Source organism: Sander lucioperca, chromosome 20 (genome assembly GCF_008315115.2).
Source record: "Sander lucioperca isolate FBNREF2018 chromosome 20, SLUC_FBN_1.2, whole genome shotgun sequence".
Lineage (NCBI taxonomy): Eukaryota > Metazoa > Chordata > Actinopteri > Perciformes > Percidae > Sander > Sander lucioperca.
In genome coordinates, this window is record NC_050192.1 from 12396770 (window position 1) to 12420660 (window position 23891).

General features: G+C 39.0%; 1 protein-coding gene across 7 annotated transcripts in view; it reads right to left on the reverse strand.

The window, feature by feature from the left end:
• The window catches only part of grm8a (glutamate receptor, metabotropic 8a), a 419149-nt gene that overhangs the window by 208417 nt on the left and 186841 nt on the right, over positions 1 to 23891 (reverse strand). For all 7 annotated transcript variants that reach the window (XM_031284748.2, XM_035995865.1, XM_035995866.1 and 4 more), the window contains one exon: positions 8483 to 8683. In XM_031284748.2, the coding sequence (XP_031140608.1) occupies positions 8483 to 8683 (201 nt within the window). The remainder of the gene's footprint in view (positions 1 to 8482; positions 8684 to 23891) is intronic.

The following is a 23891-nucleotide window of genomic DNA, read 5'->3' on the forward strand; positions in this document are numbered from 1 at the left end:
TAAAGGTCTTAAAGACAAGCTACAGATCTGTCAAAATAAACTAACCAGAGTGATTCTTAAATTACATCCTAGAACTCATCTTCTTGCGTACCATTTCTCCAGTCTTGGGTGGCTCAGAGTGGAGGAGAGGGTTTCTCAACTTAAACTGTGTTTAGTTTATAAAATAAGAAATAATCTGGCACCCAAGTATTTATGTGATTACTTTTCAAAAATTAGTGATACACACAATTACTGTACCCGGGGGAGTTCCACAGATTATAGGCCCTGCCGCTTTAGGAGCTGTATGGGAAAGTATTCTTTCCTATACTCTGCAGCTGTCTTGTGGAATAGTTTGCCTTTAAACATTAAACTGTTGAGCTCTTCATATTATCATTTTAAATCTTCAATAAAAAACTGGTTATTAAACTTATAAAGGAAAAAAGAAGAAAGGAAATAGAAATAGAAATCCTTGAAGTAGTAGGAATACTGTATTATTTGCTTGTGTGTCTGTTTGTCTATCTGGGAATTTAGTCCTGGATATATCTGTTTTATTGTGATTTTTTATTTTTATTTTATTTGATTTATTGGTATGCTTTCCTTTCTCTTTGTTTTCAATGTTGTTAGTCTATGTACTGTTACTTGTCTTCCATCATAAGGACCACAATGGAAACAAGCCTTTGGGCTTTTTTGTGTTTTTTCTATCCTTTTGAACACGTTTGTGTTGATTGTTGTTATTGTTCAATAAATTTTCCATCCATCCATCCATATATACACATATATATATACATATACACATATATATACACATATACATATATATATATATACACATATATATACACATATATACACATATATATACACATATATACACATGTATATATACATATATATACATATATATATATACATATATATATATATATATATATATATAGTGTCAAAAAAGCAGCACAGATGTGAGATTTAGTGTTGTCTTAGGATATGCAATAAATTATTATTCCCATCTCTCATTTCCTCAAACTCAATTCAGCTCCAATTGAAGGTTGTTTTTGTGTCTACGTGGATCCACGTCTGCCTGTCTACGGTATTCATTTTGGCTTTCTGTTTGATTGCTTTTATATCTGCCTATTCTCATTCTGTTTTCTTATCGAAACTTCTATTCAGCAAATGATACCCTTGCAGAAATTAGCCCATTGCAGTGCCGAGAGGTAATATAGAACACTAAGAAGATAATGAGAAGAGTAATAGAAAACACTATATGGAGGAATACAAGCTATATGTAGACTCTGTCGGTATGCACGTCAGTATATTGACAGTATATGTTTTTGAATTTCTATCATAATGCAACTGTTTGGGTTGCCAGTCTGTCACTCTCTCACCACATGCATACACACAAGTATACAGCTTCAGCTTACAGTGGGTGGGAATCATTTCTCGTGGGGGGTTCACTGTTTGGGAGCGCTACCAGGGTAGGCAAGGTGATACCACCGGTATAAGGTTGGACATTATGTCAATAATCTCCTACTTACTACCTGCTGCTTGTAATTCAGCAGCAGGTAGTAAGTAGGAGATTATGTGAGAGTCTGAGGAGTTATTTTTGTGTCTGTGTGCCAGAGGGACCGGCGTGAACACACAGAAGACCTGCACGATATGATATATTAAAATATCCACATTGTAATGTACAAGATTTAATAGTATCTGTTATTTGCATTATTGTTTGAATAGTTTGACCACTGTCAAGTATAAAGCTAGAGCCGGGGCGCGATTAGCTTAGTTTGGCTTTGTCCAAAACTCTTTACGAGAAATACATACACTGCGCAAACTATCTCTAAAACCACAAATTGCTTTTTATACACAGCTGTTTGTGTACTGATTAAACATAGATATACTGTGTTAATCAGTGACCTTTAGACATGCTAATATGCAGATTTTTAAACTTTGGAGAGAGCCAGTCTAACTCATTTCCACTACTTCTATTCTTTATGCTACACCAAGCTAATCGCCTCCTGCCTTTACCTCCATTTTGAACGGACAGATACAACAAAAAAGACGCATGATAACAATGTTCTCATCTCTAATTTAAAAAAAAAAAAAGCATATAAGGGCTGCAACTAACTATTTTAAGTTTCAATTAATCTGCCAGTTATTTTTCAATTGATCAATGAATCGTTTGCATATAAAGTGTCAGAAAAAAGGCCCACTATAATTTCCCACAGCTTGAAGAGGTATAATTTTTTATTTGATTGACTCAAAGATATTCCGTTTATTGTTACGTATGATACACATTTCAGAATCCAGAACCAGCAAATGTTGGGCATTTCTGCTTCAAAAAAATGACTACAAGGATTAATTAATTATTACAATAGTTGCAGATTGAGTTGCAGATTGATCAATAAGTTGTTGATCAACTTATTGTTGTAGCTCTAAAGCCTACTTCCTGCAATGCCAAACTATTCCTTTCATTTTGTGTTTCCCTGTTTTGTACGGACCCCACTACAGTTAAGTGATACAGATTGCTATGAGCGCTTCAGTGTGCAGCTGTAGCTCTCAGATAACGCTATGTTTGTCATTCTGTCAGGCTGAGTGACTCACACAGCCCAGGGCTATTATCACTTACCTTGTGTATCAATAGAGCCAATCACACAACACAGGTGCTGTCACTATATGCGTCTCTGTAATGTAGTTTTGTTTCTATTCTGTTGTGTCTGCTGTCACACAACAGCCCAACACTAGAAAAATGATTGCCGGGTTGAATTGAGGGTTGTGAATGCTACGTGCTAACAGAAATTAACGATCAATATATTGAGACACTTGATAGCGATTTTTTACCTGTACACCCAACATCTGTATTGTGTGATTGGTTTTATTGAACACAAAGTAGTTAAGAAAAGAAAGACATTTGACAGCAACATAAAGTTGGCTATCGAAAATACATCAGCCTTTATTGTGCAATGGTTATCACGTGACAATTGCAAAAAAAAGGAGAAAGAAAAACAATTCAAATGTAACTACATTATTTTGGACATTCAACATCAGTCAGACATTTCACTTTCACTTCTCCTTCTTAAGGTTGCCCTAACCCAGGCAAGTTCAGCATCTTTAAGTTCCTACGCCTACTCCACCATTTATTTCTCTATTTGCCTGTCTCCTCTGCTATCTTTCTCTCAAGATGGATATGTGAACTTAAAAGTTTTTAAGAGTCTGTCTGTCTCTCCGTTCTACTCTATACAATATAAAACTCATTGTTTTCTCCCAGTTTCTTGCTTTTTAAGGTCATGGTGGCCTGGTAAAGTCTGATATATCCCAGTCAGAACATCCAGTCTTTCTCCCTCCATCTCTTCCCTTTTCATTTTACTCAGCTAGTACTCAAGCACTGCATGGCTCTGTTGCAATGCTTTCTTACTATGACAGTTCACGTTCTTTGCCAAATTGAGACATTGTAGATGACTCTTCTCATCTGCGTCCTTCTATCCTAAGCTTTATTAGCAAAGCTCATCTTGCTTTTATCTCTCCACCCCAACACACCCTATCTCATTGTCTTTTGCACTTGCTTTGTCTCTCCTGCCAAACAGCTTTCGCATTTTCCTGGCCAGCTGTCCATCTTTTTTCTTCATCCATGTCCTCTGATTCTCTCTCTCTCCCTTCCACCTGCACCTCGCCCTCCACTCTTCTCCATATGTTCTTCCCTCCATCTCCCTCCAAGGTCATCTCCACTCCCATAACCCCCTCTTTCTCCACTCCCTCTTCCCACTCCATCATTAATGACTGGTCAAGTTCATCATCTTCAAGCAAGTTACTCCTCGAGTGCTGTCTCCCTGAGGTCATTATGAGCCAGTGAGCTCTCTCTCTCTCTGGTTGTACAGGCAGGTATAGAGTTCATCATCTCAAAGTCAAGCCACTCTAATTAGTGCAAGTTGGTTCCCATGGCGATGTCCATCTTGTCTCCCGGCAGGAGATATAACCTGGCAGTGATAAGCTCACAATGAGGTTTCTTGCATGACAAACACACATACACACTTGTGTGAAAGGCAAACGTAGGCAGCTGCCACAATTTTCTCTCTCGCAAAACTATTACACACAATATGATAATCTAATAGTCCTTAACTGCTCGGTCTGAAAAAAGGCCAATCACGGTCGCCCACAGAGCACCCTTGTGTGCAATTTCATCAACTGACATCGCACCGAAGAACGTGCAAGCAAGTACAGAAAGAAGTGAGCTTTGATTTGTTTTTAGATCTGGACTAACAAATAGGACTTGTATTTAGGAGAACTTAAACTTTAGATCGTCAAAATACCAAATCTCAAAAACACAATGTATATATTGTTGTGTCCAAGCAAGATGTCTGACAATAAAATGCTTTAAGGGATCTAAAATGCAATTTATTTTAGAATAAAATACACTCACTGTGTTAAACTCTATTAGAAATTCATACACCACAAAGTAAGACAATGAAGTCTCCATAAAGGAGGTTATGTAACTTGCTTTTAAGATTCCAGCAAGACATTTAGGGTTAGGTTCAAGGTCTTTCTCACATATGTAAAATTACATTTCAAAATTCCAAACCGAACAAAATATAAACGGAAAAAAAGAGAAAAGGCTTAAGAATTGAAGTGATGAGTCAACACCTTTCAGGAGTAGGAGTGATAGGAGAGAGGAAGAAAACACAGAAGCGACTGAGTCTGACAGAAAGCTAAGAAGATGGAGAGAGGGATGGTGAAAGGGAGACAATAGGGAGAACGAGGCAGAAAAGGGAGGAGACAAGTGAAGGACAGCGACATGACGAGAAAAGAACAAAACAAGAAAAGGATAGTACAGCAGCAAGACAGAAAAAGTGATGGAGCAAGAAAAACATTAGCAACGGCTCTATTTGAAAAGCCACTTTAGGATGTACTTACAACCAACAAAGGGGAATGTGAATAGGCCAAGTTAATCTGTGTGGGCGACCGCAATGCGTGTGTTGGTTCCACAAGAACAGAATCTGTACCAGACCGAGTCACCATTCTAAACGAGTAATGTATATTCTAGCAAACAAATACTACTTATATTAGTTTCACTTTATCAAATCACTTTTAGTTACTTTCAGGATTTCATTGCATTGTTTTTTAGCTTTATTTAGTTTTTTTATTTGTATGGATTTCTTGCAAATAGAAATGTATGGAACTAAATAGTTTCAGAAAACTAATTCAGGTTAGTTTTAGCTAAGCTTGTGAAATAAGAACTATAAAACACACTAAGCATTTAGAATTTTGGATCAAGGATGCCCCTACATTTGAAGGTGGTTGTTAATCATGCAGACCCTGATTCAACGGATAGAATCACATCTTTTCATCTTTTCGTGTAGTTTGATTGCTGATTGCTCTGCCCACTGCAGCATGACGTTACGGTCTGTTGACTAAAGCTCTTTCTCTCTTTAGTGACAACTCTGGATAGATAAGGACAGCTCTCAGATTCTCACACAGACTTGACTCTAAGTAAAGGACAATGTCTGAATTTTTTTAAAGATGATTCTCAGATTTCTTTCTTATCCGATGATGCACACATTTAACATAAGTACAATAAAGCAGTCCAATGCTTTAGAAAAAGCTTAGAAATTAGACCTTGAGTCAGGATCATTTTGTCAAAAAAGGTTTAAATAAAATGTTTGTTTTGTTTTAGTTTTGGATTCCATTACTCACGATGGCCTTGGTATGTGTATGTATATATATATATATATATATATATATATATATATATATATATATATATATATATACACACACATATATATATTTGGTAGTTTTTGTGTGCTTTTTATGTGCATGAATGTGTGTGTTTTGCTGGATAAGCCAATAAACTCGACGACACAGAAAAGCTGGACAGCATGGTGTGTCATTGCTGCTCCGGGGCTGGTTTCCTTATTGCTTGTCTTACTTGCTCTGCAATGCACCAGCCTCCGTTTGTTTATGTGTCTATGTGCAGTGGTTCTGGGGTAATTCAAATAGGTGAGGTATGTTATTATTTAGAAAAGTAACTGTATGAAGATATATAATTTTAATATATCCAACTACGGCAATATGCTAAATTATTAAAATATTCAAATATGTTTTTTCATTGCACATTTTGTTCTGTACAACTTTCCAACTCTAAGAAGCTAAAGCAGCTGCATTTGCATGTTTGTATATATTATTGAACGCTGTAGGGTATCTCGCCACCCTGATTGTGAAGGATCCTATTTTCATGATTGATTAAAGTTTTTAACCTCAGTAGTAACTTCACACAATGAGCTACGTCAATGAATATCAACCATGTTACATGACGAGGAGGATATATTGGGGATACCTATCTCAAAATCCAAGGGTTGAACACTTTCTAATTACTTCCTAAATGTCCTTGTCTCCTCATCTTGCTTTTCTGCACCTCTCTTTCCGGTTCTGTCACTCTTGGCTGTTAGGCTTCACTTTGTAAGTTAAGTAGTCCTGGTACAGATCCAACAGGAGAGCAACCACTGCTCTAACCACTGAAAATTATCCCCTCCCTCTCACGCTGTCTTGTTCTCTTCATGTAGCTGCTCGAAAGGTGAATTGGTATGGATCCATAGAGTAGAGAGAAAGAAAATCAGCAACGTGCTCTCTCCCTCTCCCTTTACGGCCCACAAACACACCAAGAGAGATATAGCTACCTCCATCTCTGCCCCTTTTCTTTTTTAGTGTTATCAATGTCATGTCGACCCTAACAGATAGATAAGAAAACTACTTTTAATTGGAACACACAAATATACCCAGGCATTGACACATAAACTCACACAAAGTAACAAGCTTACAAGCATTAAATTCTGCAGGCCGCTGTCGATGTAAACAACTAATATAAGAGTAACTGCGACAAAGAGCCACCCCATCATCATTCTTCTGTCCCTTAGACAAATACAGTTTGTGATTGGTTTAAAGAGGCATCTTAACTGTGATAACTTATTTAAATATTTTAAATAAATTAGAAAATGACATATAGGTGACAATAATGTATAAGATGTTTAATGACATAAGCTGTTTTACAGCCTACATTAGCCACACAGGTTCCTTTTGTACAATATACTGTTAATCATAATGTCGAAGCTCAGTGATAAAAAAAAAAGAAATTATGAAGGTATTAAACCTCACACGGTTTTTACGCGGCAAACTTTGCTCTTTATGGATTTTATCAGTTTTATTTTACTTCTGTGTTTTCTCGCTATGCAAACAAATGTACTCACCACAGCTGGAAGAACAATAATTCAAAGCAGCAACCAAACTGTATACAAAAAAAAACTGAAAGCCACAACTTTGTTTTTAGTGTTTCCAGAAATCAGAGACAAACAAAATGACTCTATGGGAAAATATCTAGCAGAGACCCATATATATAATTTCAAACATTGCTGGTAGAGGTGAACAGAGGATTCAGAAAAAAACAAGTATTCGGTATAGATACTATGCTTTGCCACACATACTGCAGCTGCTGTTCGACTGGTAGCAACATGTAAGCTTTCACCATTGCAGCCCCCTCCCTCTGGAACTCCCTAGCCATACACATTCTTGACTGTACTGACCTGGACACATTTAAAACACTAATCAAAACATAGCTCTTCAGATTAGCCTTCCACATACAATAGTCTTACATTTCTCACCTGATAGTTACTGTTAATGTTAATTGCTTTTGATATGCTTGTTTTATGTGTTGGTTTTATTGCTTATCTGTTTTTAATGTGCTATATGTGCTGATTTTACTGTAAAGTGTCTTTGAGTACCACGTAAAGCGCTATATAAATAAAATGTATTATTATTTTGTGTCAATGCATCAGAAACAGTCCTTTTTCAGTAAGACGTTAGTGAATGAAATACGGGAATATAACATTGGGGGCAAAACTGGATTAATAAGAGAATATTCAAATGAGCTGCCTGATATTATTTACAAGGAAATTAGTAAATGTTTTTCAGCCACTTAAATTTGTCAGCGGTGGAGAGATGGTGGGGGTATTGAGCACTACATCTTCAAAGTGATACAAGACCACATTATCAAAATTTAAGACAATAATATGTTTGGGGAAAGCAGCCAGATTAACTTGATTTCGAAGGTGAAACGGACGCCACATGACATATTTTTATGATAAGGATTAGACTCATTAGAAGCGAAGCTGGGCTTAGCATTGTATAAGTATGAGCTGAATTGAATTGAGTGGATAAACATGACAGGACTACTATACAGTATCTAAGCATTTGAAGGCTCTAATTTGTCCTCTTTTCTAAAGAGATGATGGCAGACAATGGCTTGATTTCTTTCAGGCCTATGTTCTGTCTGGAAGGACAGAACGCAGCTGAAACAAGAGCAAAGTTGTAGGCTTGGACGACGTGACGGGTTATAAGGTCAGATGGATGTCAGGGATCTGGCCGAGTGAATTTAGCTTTTTAAGATGTTATGTCAGCTGAGTGTGAGTCTGTGTGAGTATGCATGAATGTTTGCATGCGTCCACAGGTGCAGCGTATAACTCACCGTTGAAGTTGACGGCACGAATGTAGCTGAGCAGCTCTTTGCCGTCGATGCTGGCCATGCGCGGGCAGAGGCCTGGGTATCCGAAGCAGAGCTCCCGGTGCATGCGGTGCAGAGCATGGGCCATGGCGTACACCGCATCCATCACAAACTGAACCTTCCCCTCTTGTTCGTAACTGGAATCACGACCCACTTTTTCTAAGCCTGAGAGAAGAAGAGAATGTGGTTAGAGGGGAAAAGAAGAAATTAAAAAGACATGCATTTCTATGTGAGCCATTTTGAATACAAGTCATAATCAGGGTAGGAACCTCCATCGAGGAACAGCAAACAGCTCAAACATCATGTTCTAGTGCTGTGTACCATCATACAAAGGTCTGGAATGGAAACAATCAAGCAATGGCATACATTGTAGATACACAAAGTAGAAGAAAGTGGGTAGAGTTTGGCTGAGGGAGAGGAGAAAAAAAGGAAGTCAATTTGTAAAAAAGAAAAATTGGGATGAAGCAACAAAACAACTTGAAAGGGTTAAAAGGGAGAAAAAGAGAGATGAAAACAGAAAAAGAACTTGTGCGAGACGAGGTTGACCATCATACAGGTAACAGGGCACTCAGCCTGACCGTGACAAATAACGCCTCTGAATCCATTCTCACCCTGGTAGCAAAGTTACAGAAGAAGGAACAACATCTTCCTTCTTTACATCTTCTGAACCACTGATAATGGAATTCCCTTGTATGAGAGGAAGGCAAAAAAGTGTTCAGAGAACACAAAATATACTTTATCCTCTTTCTGACTCATGTCACATGGCTGTGTGTTAAGGACCATTGTATACATTTTCTATACATTTATCGAAATACACAATGTATATTTAGATGCTGTCTGGTGTGCCTCTCTTGTGTGTTGCTTATTTTTCTAAAGCTATGTGGCTTATCTAATTACTGCAGCCTAATTAATTACTTCAGATTCATGTTTGCATTTGGCATTCATGCTTTTGTGCATGCACATTGCAACGGCATGTACACACACACTCCCACTCTCTCTCATTCTCTGACAAATACACGCATGCACAGAGACACACACATACACAAAGGCGCAAATAACCTCCTAGTTGCAATTTATTGAGAGGGTTTTATGTAACGACTCATTAGCATAATGAGCTAATGAAAAAACAACGGAGTGAAAATAAATACCTCCTTGACACATTAAGATGGAAATCCGTAATTGATTACAACATTCATTTTCTATGGTTTTCATTAAAAAGTTCAAGGAATGGAACTACATAGGATATCCAAACATCCTAAACTCATTATCTTTCTTTACGGACATGTTTTGTTGTTGTTGTATGTTGATTTTCTTATCTCTTATTTCTGCCTGGTTTTCTCCTTCACTTTCTCCTCTCCTCTCATTGCCTCTGTGTGTCATTTTCTTATATTCCCTCTTTCTGTCCTTCTCTCTTCTGCCTCGTTTCCCTCCCAACTGCCTTTGCCTGGGCTTTATTCACCCATTTCTTACAAGTAGCAGTCACCTTCAGGCATCACAAACTGAAATCAAAACCTGTCTGGGCTGAGTTGAATTAACAAGACCAGAGGCTCCTAAATCAATATGAGAATCCATAAGGAATTAATAGGGTCCTGAGAATGAAATCCAATCCACAGTTATAGACGGCTGTTGGGTGTTTTGTATGCATGTCTATATTTGTGTGTTTGTTTTTGGTGGCGTGCATGCGTGCGTGCGTGCGTGCGTGCGTGTCACTGGGATGTTAGTCAGCAATTGTCTTCATGCCATGTGGTCCAACCAAGCAGCTGATCACTATGTTTGACTAATCATCTCCTCTCAATCTCTGGATAACCAAGCCGTACAGTAGCTATTAAGTATCGTGTGGGTATGTGTAGAGAGAAAAGGCAGACAGACAATTGATGTGTGACAGAAAAAGAAAAAGGTATGAAGAGCAAGCGACAACTTCCTCTCTTTCTCAATGGTGAGCTTTTATTCAGCCTCACACACTCGCATTACCATCTGTCTGTTAGATGCAACACCCTGTACCCTGTTATTTAATCCTGCAGGGGGTTACACAGCACCTTTTCTGCTGCAGCACTGTGCTTGTCATTCCTGTTTGCACAGTCTCCCACATGCTGGTGCCCAGTAAAACCACATTGTGGGAGTAGGGCAGGGTAGTGATACAGAAGGCCACGGTTTGAGCAATATAATGCATATGTACATATGTTTCCAAGCACTAGGCATAACATTACAACTTGTTGTCCAACATGTTGTTTTGTGTCTCACTGCACTTAATTTGACATTTGTTGGGATAACCAGCTGCACAAATCACAGTAACCTTTGCTTATGCAGAGAAGGCATGCACCTTTTGGCCAACAACCTGCTCAACATTCATACTGACAGACATTCACACCTCAGTAGTCGCTGAGAGAGAGGAGAGATGTTCTCAAAAGCTTCTGAAATTCTGGCCACAAGCCTTTTCAAACCTCACAGGCAAATCTATATTTATTTGTCTTTCTTTCCTACCAGGCACCCACACATTGTATAGTGTAAGATAAAAAAAAAATTAGGTGCACATGGATTTCTCTTCTTTTTTTATGTAGGGTTTTTGCTGTTCTCTCTAAAACACATTTTAAACCACAATCTTTTTCATGGTGTCTAATATATGTCAAACAATACAACTGAGGCCTAAACCTTTTTTAAAAAGTCTTGTCATGCCCTGAGGTTACTCTGGTAGCAGCCTCAGTAATGTGATTGATGATACTAAGCCCAGTCAAAAGCCTCCGTGCAGGAAGGTGAAGCCAGTGCAACTTACTGACTGGCTAACTGCCTTGATGGATCCAATTGGAAGTAAATATACTTGTCTTGTCACTAATCTCAGGGCCACTGCCACCCTATACAATGAATGTAGAATTAACATTAAACAAAGAGTTGATGGAAGTCGACACTCGGATGTGTTCCAGCACTTTACTCTAAACAGAACACTGATTAAAATAGTACAGATCAACCATTTAAACTGTAGGCTAAACAACTGAATTGTGCTCGGTGTGGATTAAAGTATTTGAACATCTGAATTCTTTTATTCACTGCAAGCAAGATGTTGAAGGAATATATTTTTTGAGAATGAAGCCTCTTTTAACTTAAGATTTTGTGTGTTCCGATTAGAGTGCGGATCAGGCTGCATTTTTCTGTCCAAGCCCGCCCCGCATCCGACAGAGCAGTAACCAAGCCCGGCCCGAGCCCGACAGGCATTAAGATATTTATGTCCGAGCCTGCCACAGTTAAAATCCCTTTTTTTTCCCTCATACTAATGACATGTACGTTTGTAGGAAGGCATTCGGAAATGTCAACAGATGAGCGCATCAGCGCACACGGGGTAACAAGCGCACATTAACACAAGCGCACCTACATAAAAGCTTTTTTTAAATTTAAAATGTTCAGTGCCTTATCGCGCTGATGTGACCGAGCCCGACCCGAACCCGAACATCATTTCTAAATATCTGTCCGAACCCGGCTCGGTTTGGGTATCCATCCTCTAGTTCCGATGTCTATGGCATGTTATGTTGCTGTTGCAGTTTATCTCCTTCTAATGTGAGCTACTATGATTTAAAGTGACTTTGTAGCTAAAACAGCCTCATTCACACAAATACAAAAAAAGAGCATTATCTTTAATGCACAACCTCAACTGGGCTCCAGGACCTTGTGACATCACTGTTGGGTGTGGTTACAGGTGCAGCAAAGCACACAGGTAAATCTGGCTGTAAACTTTCAACCAGAGAGGGCAGTGGAACTCTCCTTTTCAGCCTGCTGTTAAGATACTCTTAAAATGTTAAGAGTATTGTTATGGATGGTAAACATAAAAAGAGAACAGAAAACTAAGAACTCCATTCGACAGTGTAACTTGTTTCTCGAAGTAGATGACAGTAAGGAATATTACTTTTCAGTGTTTCTTTTGCGCTGAAATGAAAATGAAAATATTTGTGTTTGAATGTTCTTGGACAATCAAAAGCGAAATCTGTAACTATCTATTTTATGAACACATTTTGCACAATATCACATTTTGCACAATATCAGTTGTTTTGCCAGGAGTCTGCTTTTCTTCTGGGACTCTTTAACTTCTATTATGAACGTTCACACAGGAAAGGCAACTGACTTCACTATGCTTATGGCCATATGGCTTAATTGTCATAACACACATATGCAAGCACATGAACATAGACATCTGTGTGCACACACTCACATTGGCTTATTATGTGTATCATCAATTGCATTGCTCCCATATGGCGTTATATATGTGTCACATTCCTGAGCGTGTAATTGTATGTTTTGAGCACAGAACTATATTTTGCAAGCGCATTACATTTCATTTTGAACAGAAATGTACACTCGCAAAAAATAATTCAGTTTGAGTAAACAAAAACCTATTTCGTGCACAATAAATGTATTTACATGTCTTTCTCTGCTCACAGGTAGACGCTGCTGCGCTCCGGTCATGTCTCCCTCGCTCTCAACCTCTTCTCTCTACGCGCTCAACTCTAGACCTTGTGCACTCTCATTGGAACGTACGGGGCTTCCCGCCGAACACTGTATCCAGTTCTCTTAATACATCCATGCTCTAGACACGCTCGCTCAGATTTTCACAGCGTTACAAGTGTGCCACAAAACCAACCAATCGCGGAATCAAAAGGTCAATTCTGATTGGCTGTTCGTCTCCAATTAGATCGCAAGTAGCAGGAAAGACATCTACAGGGAAACAGTCTTTGACGCAACACCTGCCGTGATGCCCCAGCAAGGGGTATCTCTGCTGTAGCCAGTGGGTACTTGGAAAGATTGTGGAGCAGCTTAACTAAAATAATTGAATTATGACTGATTTAAAACAATATATCAGCTAAAACAGCTCAACACATGTTTAAACATATAGCGAAGTAATCAATGGTAGAAATAAACAGCTAACAGTGGCCTACTGACTTAGCTAACAGTTGAAATGATTAGCTAAAAGTAATGGATGAATTTTGAAACATTAACCACACTTCAAGTAAAAGGCCTAGCTAGCTAGTAGAATTTCTGACCAAACCAACCTACATGTTTACAGTTCAATTGCATGAAAATGTAAGAATATTCACTTTAATATGATAAATAGTGTGAACACATTGGGAATTCATAGGGTGGGGTATGTGAGTTCATATGACAGGGCTGTAGGGGGAAACTCAGAACAGAAGGATCGGAAAGCACTGATCTACAGTATTTTATATTATTGACCGACCGGTATATTACAGACATGCCTTAATAGTTGTGTTAATCACAATACCGTTGTTTGAATTACATATCTCTGTGTGACTAACGTCATCCTTCACAAGCAATCTAACATTAGCCCAGCATGGATAAAGTCTATGCATCCAACGTATTCATCCGAACACACCTAAAACGTCACAATCCAGCCACTTGTAAGAAGTTTGTAATACTGGTTACATAGTTATGGTGTTTTATTAACCTTAATTCTGTTTGCCAAGGCTATATTTTATTGGCTTGCAAAGTAGCTATCCGTTGCTAACACTAACGTTAGCTAGCTAATGTATGTCAAAAAGCAGTAGCTAACTAATGTTACTGCCAAGATATGGTTTCATTGTAAGACAGCGTAAACACATGACAACACTTGACGAGTCTTACAACACCTCTCTGGTCTCTAGTGAAATCATATCTTGGCAGTAGTTAGCTAACGTTTCTGCTTTTTGAGATAAATTAGCGTTAGCAACGGATAGCTCCTTCGCAAGCTAATATAGCAACATAATTCAGGTTAATAAAATACGGTAATGTAACCAAAGTATTAAAAACTACTTAGCTACATGTGGCTATAGTGTGACAGGTCTACTGCTGTTCAGTCTCGCATTGCGAGACCTAGCTAACTTAGCTAGTTACAGTGCTGCGAGGCCTGTTCAGATGACATGTCGGCTGCAGTCTCTTATATACAGTCTATGGCTGCAGTGTGTGAGCTAGCTAGATTGCTTGTGAAGGATGAGTCAAACTAACGTTAAACACACAAGGAGATATAAGTCAAAGAAAACAACGACATTATAGTACACACAAATATTAAGACATTTCTGTGATATAAGTCAATAATACAAAATACTGACCGAACTGTGTTTTAATCCAGTAACATTAGTCGAACAGATCCACTGTAGTCAGTATTTGCTATACCAACAGGTGTTAACTGAAAAAGACTGTTTCTCCTAGATTTTTGTTTCCTGCTACTTGCGATCTAATTGGAGACGAACAGCCAATCAGAATTGACCTTTTGATTCTGCGATTGGTTGGTTTTGTGGCACACTTGTAACGCTGTGAAAATCTGAGCGAGCGTGTCTAGAGTTGAGCGCGTAGAGAGAAGAGGTTGAGAGCGAGGGAGACATGACCGGAGCGCAGCAGCGTCTACCTGCGAGCAGAGAAAGACATGTAATTACATTTATTGTGCACGAAATAGGTTTTTGTTTACTCAAACTGAATTATTTTTTGCGAGTGTACATTTCTGTTCAAAATGCAATGTAATGCGCTTGCAAAATATAGTTCTCTGTGCTCAAAACATACAATTACTCGCTCAGGAATGTGACACATATATAACGCCATACTCCCAGCGCATCAGAGCACAGTGCAGAGTGTAGTTAAGGGCTGCAATCTTTGAAATTACTCAATAATGACAATATCGCATACTGCTATCACATTGAATCACAGGGATGTATCAGCAGTTTAAAATATGAATTCAAGCACCAGGTAATTGGTCATTTGTGCCACATAAAGTAGAAAGCAATATATACTAATGTATGAGAACAGACCTTTTTGAGACATCTCTATCCTAGTCTCACTAATCAACCAAAGGCCCTTGGAATGGCTGCCTCATATCCTACCATAATTACAAACCTAATTATGCTAATAGTTGAATAGTTAATAAATAAAGCTAACAAGACAATTAGTAAATGCTTTCACAGCCACATATATTTACATCACATATACACACACACACACACATATATACATATATGTATATATATATATATATATATATATATATATATATATATATATATATATATATATATATATATATATATATATATATATATATATATATATATATATCTCACAGTGGAGGTACAAAATCTTTTCAATAAGAGAGAGGGTACTTCAGTTAAAAATATTGTGTTAACTATGTGTTAGTCTTGCTTTGCCAGACCTTCCTCCCCCGCAGCACTGTGGAGGAGGGTCTGGTGCGTCCACACAGCATTCCGGGATGGGAGAAAAACGTGTTCTGGTTTATTGGAATTTCTTTAAACCAATCACAATCGTCTTGGGCGGCGCTAAGCGCCGTACAGAGCAACGGCGCCACTGAAAAATAGCCTTCGGGAAGGAACTTGTTTTGGTGGACCATGTGTACGTTCAAAAGTTGTTTTAGTCATGCAACAGAAAACTCAGATTGGACAGATAGTCTAGCTAGCTGTCTGGATTTACCCTGCAGAGATCTGAGAAAAGGTTAACCGTAGTCCTCATAAATCGACTGGGGTTAAAAATGCCAACACAAAGAAAGCCCAAGGCAAGAGATATCCGGCCTAAATGAGTGAAATCCGACGGAATTTTCATCGGCAACGGAGCAATCCTGCAAGTGGAACGTCAAGGATATAGACTAACTATGTGTTAATGAAGGTTACAAGCTGCTATAGTTTCAAGAGGCACACTATCATGTGGCTGTCCAATTAAGAGCAACTGTAAATTAAACTTAATTACTAAAAATCTTCTTTTTGTAAGGAGAGAACTGATGAGTGTTTGCTTTCCAACGAGCCTCAGAATAAAAATAATGATAGAAGAGTTTATCTTGACCTTTTTAAAGCTGACCCATAAATTCTGATTGCACTTATTATTTGTAGCCAGATTTGTGACCTCATTACATAGAGCTAAAGTGTATTGCTCGTCTTTCTTAACGAGCCAGCATCTTTTCCCAATGAATTGGTATGTGTGCACGTGGGTTTGCATTCAGCATTTGTGCACGCTTCCATTCAGAGAAAAAGCACAACAAAAGTGTTACACTTTGAGCCATAGATCAACGTGTCATGAGATAATGAGAATTTCTCTATGCTGTGAAACTCTATGTGAAGGGACACAATGCATCATTAATCAGCATCTTGCAAGAAATTGCAATCCTGCCTTGAGACAGTTAAACGACTGGTGCTGTTATGAGTGGTGCTAACTGGGAAAGCACTACTGTCTCGGTTTCCTGGGATTGCGTCAGGTGTTGTAACCGGAGCAAGGGGAGTGTGTGTGAAGAGTGCAATGCTATGGAGCTTTTATTGGATCTGTCTGCTCATTGTCTGCAGCCAGGAATAGCTTGTCACATCAATGACGTGGCCACAAATCTATTCATTTATCTGCACCTGATGTGTGTGAGCAGGTGGGAAATCAAAAGACATCTTTAACAGAGTCTTTAGTACGCAAGTATAATATATCTAGCATGGTGCAGACTTGCTTTAGTGTGTGCGTGTGTGAAAACTAAAGTGAAAAGCGATAAGCAGGGATTAAGGTTGAGATGGAGACAGCGACACAGAGAGGTACAGAGATGGATGGACAACATGTCTGTGTGTTAATATGCACCCTGTGACATTACACTCTCTTCCATTTTCCAGCCAGCAGCTGCTAAATTAAATTCAGCCTTTCTGCTCAGTGTTAATGACATCGGAGACCACGGGCAACTCAGTTTTGTTGGCTGCTTGGTAAGCGAGGATTTGCATTGAAAACTCTGGGGAAAAAAGAACTTGAAAAACTCTGAGAGGCAGAAGTACAGATGAAAAGTAACTTTCATGTCTCATAAAAGATCTGCTAACCAAAAGCACCATGAGGATGCAATCATCTCCATATCTGCCTCCGAGTCATTTTCATATTTTGTGGTTGATTATTTATTCTTGTTGCATCGACATGCAGGCCGGGTGCTGTGATCGGTTTCTTGATCAGTATAGAGGCGTTCCTTATCTTAGTTCTGTTTAGTAAAAGCCACAGGCATGTCAGTAACTTTGTTTAAAAAATTATTTCATGGGGAAACTTTTGTTTGAAATTGAGATAATCTGCTGTTTGAAGATCATAAAACCTGCAATTACAAATGTAACCTTTAAAGTCTCTATATGACAGAAGATAAGGGTTTTACAGTTGGGACCTAGTACTTTAGAGACATCTTTGAAGGTGAAATCATGGCAGTTATTTTCATCATTATCATTATTCAAAATTGATACTGCATTTTCAAAGAGACCTCTTCAAATATCTCCTAAACGACATGAGATACCACTTGAATAATCTAACCAGGCACTTCAACATCGATGCAGAGGTGGTGGTACTATGACTCACTGGTAAGAGTTTTTCTCCAGGGTTACTGGAGATAACAGCAATCCAAATATAACCTTAAGAGTAGAAGTGAAGAGCTAAACTAACTTTGTGTAAAGTCTTGAAGATAATCACAAAAAGGCCAACAGATTATTTTTGACCTCCAAAAGGAAACATAAAACCCTGAGCTGACAGGGTATAACAAACATGCTGCACATACAGCAAGTCCTGTTTGGATTTCGATTGAGAAGTGATTGAAATCACAGTGTTTCATTATTCAATCCCCCCACCATCCTAATGTGAGGTTAAACAAACACTTGTTCAGCCCCAACACTTGAAGCCATGCTCCACATCTCCTGGTTCACTGGCCAGGAGTCTCAACGATTAGATTGATGCCAGTAGAACAACTAAAATATGTGCGCCAATGCCTTCTTTGCAAACCCAGTGCCGGTCTGTATCTAATACAAACACAAACCAATACATCAAGGCAGTGAGGTGGGGCTAATGCAGGAATGCTGACTCGCTAAGTGCCTTGATGGATGCCTTCATGGACCAGTGTGCCAGCCAGGTTTTACACCAAGAGTGATTGATGGCACCACGGATGACAGAAAGGCTAATGATTCGGACAAGCTCCTTAATTAAACATCAATTAGGAACACATTCAATTCCCTCCTTCTCTGCTCCTGTTGCTTAACAGTTTGTTTTTTTTGTCTCCGTTTTCTCAGGCGTGCGCACATGCATATACATGCACGTTTATTTTCCATTTTAAGATGCAGATGTGATAAATCTGGAAATAATGAACTAAGGAAATTTAATTTATAAACCTCGGGATAATCAATTTAGATGGTAATGAATACATTTACATAAAGGTTGCTTAATTAGCTTTGCATTCATTTATCAAACAAGTCTGAAAGACATCAGGGAGATGACAGGATAGGGAAATGCTGCCCACAAACACATCATAATTTCCAGACATTTGAAAATCATTGTCATAACAATAAACACACGCACCTATTTTGCTAAGGAATGTTTTTGCTTTATATGTCATAACATGAAGCAAGGAAAACGTGGCCCAACCGCCCACAACAAACCCACACATGAACAACGCACAAACAGAGTTTTCTTGTTATAAACATACCGTACTTGTCTGGCTCTGAGCTAGCTAAGGGCTAATCTGCCAAGAGAGAAATGAATAACCAATAGGAGAGAATAGGAAATGAGCATCAGACAGGGATTCTGCTCTACATGATTTAACAAGAAAGCAGTGAAGCCAAGGGTTATGCCAATACACTGCTCACAAATACCAGTCTGTGTGTGTGTGTGTGTGTGTGTGTGTGTGTGTGCGTGCGTGCGTGCGTGCGTGCGTGCGTGCGTGCGTGCGTGCGTGCGTGCGTGCGTGCCATTATTGGCGCCTGAATTTTGTGTGTGTGGAATCAGAGATCAATGCCAAATATTATAATGTGTGTGTAGAGCCAACAATTGTGGGGAAAAAAAAATCTGTCAAGAAGTCAAACATCCATTCTTAGAAATATTGCTGCAGTGAATCAGTTTTAGGATTGACCCATCTTCCAGAACAAATAATCTTGGGCTGAATAGAACCTGGGTCCCTGCAATCTGATATAGGTTATCATGTATCCCGGTCCAAAATTCCTGGACCTTATCACAGGACCATAGGACATAAAGTAATTGGCTGTCCTCTGTCTTACATTTCCAACAAATTGGTGTGTCTTTCACACCAATTCTAAACAATCTGGAGGGAGTCCAATAGAAGCGACGCATAATCTTGAACTAAATGAGGCGCACCCTCACATTGCGTGACATAGTTTTAATATTCCCAAAGACTCTGTCCCATGGCCATGATTTCTATACGTTAGGATAACGCTGTCATTGTAGAGATCTAAAGCAGTTTGTTAGGAGTTGGCAAACAGTTAGGTAATAATCTCTTGCAAAGGAAAATAGTGGGCGGCAAGTACGGTAGGTCAGAGTTTAACCAGGAAGTTGGTCTGTAAATTGTGATGGAGGTTTACAACAGAGTTTGGGTAATAACTTTAATGTTTGCCTTCACTTTCGGTTTAAAAATATGTACATACTGGGCGCCTGGGTAGCTCACCTGGTAGAGCAGGCACCCATATATAGAGGTTTACTCCTCGACGCAGCGGCCGCTGGTTCGACTCCGACCTGCGGCCCTTTGCTGCATGTCATTCCCCAAGAACATTCTCGCTGTAGTCTGACAGGAAGTCTGAGGACAAAGGGGAAAGAAGGCAGAAACAGGCCCAAAGGGAGATCTGTTCAGCCTGCAAGTAACCTAAACATATAGCCAGCAAGAGAGTATAGGAGTCATTCAGCCATAACAGGAAAATTCTGGTTTTCTCTCCCCTTTCATGTCTTCAGCTGTCTATAAATAAAGGCTTAAAAATAATCTTTAAAAAAAAAAAGATGTTGCGTCTTTCAGACCTCAGTAATTAATTTACTTATTTATTACTATTACTGATTTACACTTGCCATAGTGTGACTGACTCGCATGCCAATATCAGTGCCTGTTGCTTACGGTAGACAGTTTAAAGTTTCCGGGCGGAACTCGCTCTTGTGAAATTTGGTCCGGCATTACGTGCAGGGAAAACTCTTTCCCCACGAGGATAATAAACCAGAATTTTCCTGTTATGGCTGAATGACTCCTATACTCTCTTGCTGGCTATATGTTTAGGTTACTTGCAGGCTGAACAGATCTCCCTTTGGGCCTGTTTCTGCCTTCTTTCCCCTTTGTCCTCAGACTTCCTGTCAGACTACAGCGAGAATGTTCTTCTGCTTTATAAAGGGCAATTCGCTGCAGCACTTTTCATGAGTAATGTGATGCCACAAATATATATGGCTAATATATATTACATCCTTACATTATAACTGGTATATATTACAGCTGATAGTACACACAGCTAATATAAATTATTCATTAGTCAATATTCACATTATGCTGAATCACTGTCCTGGCACAACTCGGCTATGTTCACGAGCTCTCTCTCTCTCTGCCTTCAACTTTTTTTAATTCCCTTTTGTCAGTCCGTTCTTCTCTTAATCGCTCTCCTGCACAGCTTTCCCACAAACAAATAAACAAGAATTTCCATTTGTGTCGCTGAGGGAATGTGTGTTTTATGTCAGCGGGCCTCCCGTCTTCCCACTCTTGAACAAGCATAAATACACACCCTCCACACACCCACAAAGAGAGATGGAACAAAAAGAGACACAAGTGAAGGCAGAGCAAGAGCACAATAACGATAGTAAGAGAGAGAAGGGAAAAAAAACGGGATTAAAACGGACAGAAGGATGGAAAAAAGAAACCTAAAAAAAAAGGAATGAGAGACAATAAATCGAAGAAAAGTTAATAGAATGAAGGTTGAGAGAAATACAGTAAGAGAAACAAATGAAACAACCATGGAAACAACAGAAGAGAAGAGAGAAGAGTGGGGGGAGAAGGCTATGTAGCTGAGAAAATGGGAATTGTTCAAGAGAGGACGAACCATAAAATCACATTAGTAGAGCAACTCTTATAACTTACTTGCAACTAACTTGCAACAACACTGCACACAGAAAGGTGTGTGTATTTTTATGTGTGAGCACATGCATATACAGGTTCATGCTCAGGGATGCATGCAGTGACAGAGACACACATCTGCTGTTATGATACACATTTTTGCATTGAATTCTTATATTTCTAGCATCGCACATGAGACAAGGGACAAGAAAGAAGGAAATAAAAACAATGATACATTTGGCTCTGGGTCATAAGACTGTTGTATTGGATTCTTTGGAAGTCATTACGGAAAGAAGTCATCTTCCCTTCAATCACCCTTTAGTACTACTTCGGCATTTAAGAAACTAAATTGGAAAAAAAAAAAAAAAAACTATAATAACAACCTAGGTCTTATTTTCAAAGTGTTGGACATCATTCTTATCAGTTTTGAAAAAAATTCACTACCTTGGTTATTGCACAGATCTGGGGAAGTGGCAACGTTGCTTAAACAGAGTCCAACAGGGTGAGGAGCACGAGCAATCGCAATCACACCAGTAAAATACAAATCCTGTTTTTGTACCACATCGTCTGCTAAAATAAAAGTGTGTTAAAATCACTCATTACATTTAACAACTGTGTACACACACAGCAACATTAAGTAATTGATAGGAATATTGGTCAAAATTACAAAATAAGATGTAGGTTGGAATAGACATTTTTATAGCACTATGGAACTGCTGGTAACTGCTCTACAATTAAAATGCTTATGTATAAATAGTGCCCTCATTTTTTTAAACAGTTTGTCATTTCCAAACTAATTAAGTGATTGTTTTACCAAAGTAATAACCACATAAATCAAATATTTTTGACTTCCAATGGGTCAAATGATCATGTGTAATGCGAAAGGGACCACTCTTAGTGACAAACCTTCAGTGGTAGATAAAAGGTCAACAGTATATGCCACATAGAAATGATGTGAATCATCTGAAAGCTGGGAACCCGACGATTAATTTCAGTTGCATCTCAGCACAAAAGTTTTCTTTTAGTCTTAAATCAGAAATATACATGAATGAATTAAAACAAATATTGAAAGTGTATAAGGGCTTAGAACATTATGACGAAAGTGTTTGATGCCATTCCCATGCTCACTCATGTCACATAAGTTTTTGGGTTGATACCATTTGTTACGCAGATTTGGTGCACAATTTAACACTTTTTGACTGCTCGAGAATTGATAGAAAATGGCCAAAAAAACACATTAAGACACCAAGACCTTGAGGAACACCATAGAAAAATGCATTCTGTGATTTGTTATCAAAAACCTTTGACATTTGGAGATTTCTATAAGAATTGCATTTTCAGCAACATGTTCTGGAAACTGCTCAGAAATCCCAAGAATCTCAGTTTCATAGGATACTAACATCTTGCTTTAAAGCGGAGCCCACTACAGCCTCTGAAAGACAGTTGGCGCCGTCGGATCGGTTAACAGTCTGTTTGAATGGACTCAAGTGGCCCAAAAAATCATTTAATACCGCTTTGAATTCATTATGTGCTGAATTAGCTCAGTTCATGCTGTTTTGAAGGCCAACGTGTTATAACCTACAGTGTGCTGACATAAACGTGCATGTTCATTTCATTTGTGTGCTAGAGTAGTTTGGTGTTGGTATCCATTTGCAGGTGTGCTTTTGTGTGTGTGTGTGTGTGTGTGTGTGTGTGTGTGTGTGTGTTAGTGACAGAGAGGTGTGTGACAGGGCCCCAGTGAACAGTGGGTCCCCTGAACTGAACCTGCTCAGATGCTAGATCAGCAGCTCAACACTGATGCTTTCAACCGTATACTACCTCTGCTGGCAACAAGCAGTCTCACATCCACACAGATAAAGCTCCTCTGCATAAGAATCCAGGCACACATTACATGCATGATACAGAGCATGCATGTATGGCTGCATCTCATCAATCAGTCACACATGTGCACAAAGAGTCATGTATGGGAGCAGTTAGATAACCATGTCCTCTACATGAAGATGAAAAAGGATAATTTCACTGCAGCTAATGACACTTCATCTCACCTCCTGGAAACTAATCCTGCAAAGAGTCATAAAATACTGTCTGCCTGTCGCCATCTCTGTCTCACAGTCTGTCAGTGCCTGTCTGTCTCTAATTGTCCATCAAGCTCTCCATCTGTGTTTGTCTCCATCTTTCAGTCTATTCGGCACTGAGGCCTTTTCACAGGGGAGGGAACAGTTTATCCAGCCTGTGAGCCTAATAACTCTCCTTCCCCATCGACCTCGTTAGGATATGGTCTATTTGCAGCGAGTGAACATGTGTTTGTCCACGAGGGTAAATGTGTGCATGCTGGGCTAAGTCAGGATCTAATTAACTCCTGGAAGTGAAGTGTGCATCTCACAGAGACAGACCCATGTACACATCACTAGTGTTGAATGAAGACTGCATCTTCAAAAGCATAGCTTTTTACGGTGTAAGAAAAGCATACTCATGCATCAAACTATCGCCTAGTAGCCATTAGAAGATAATTTCCCCATTAATAACACTCAGTAATGCAGT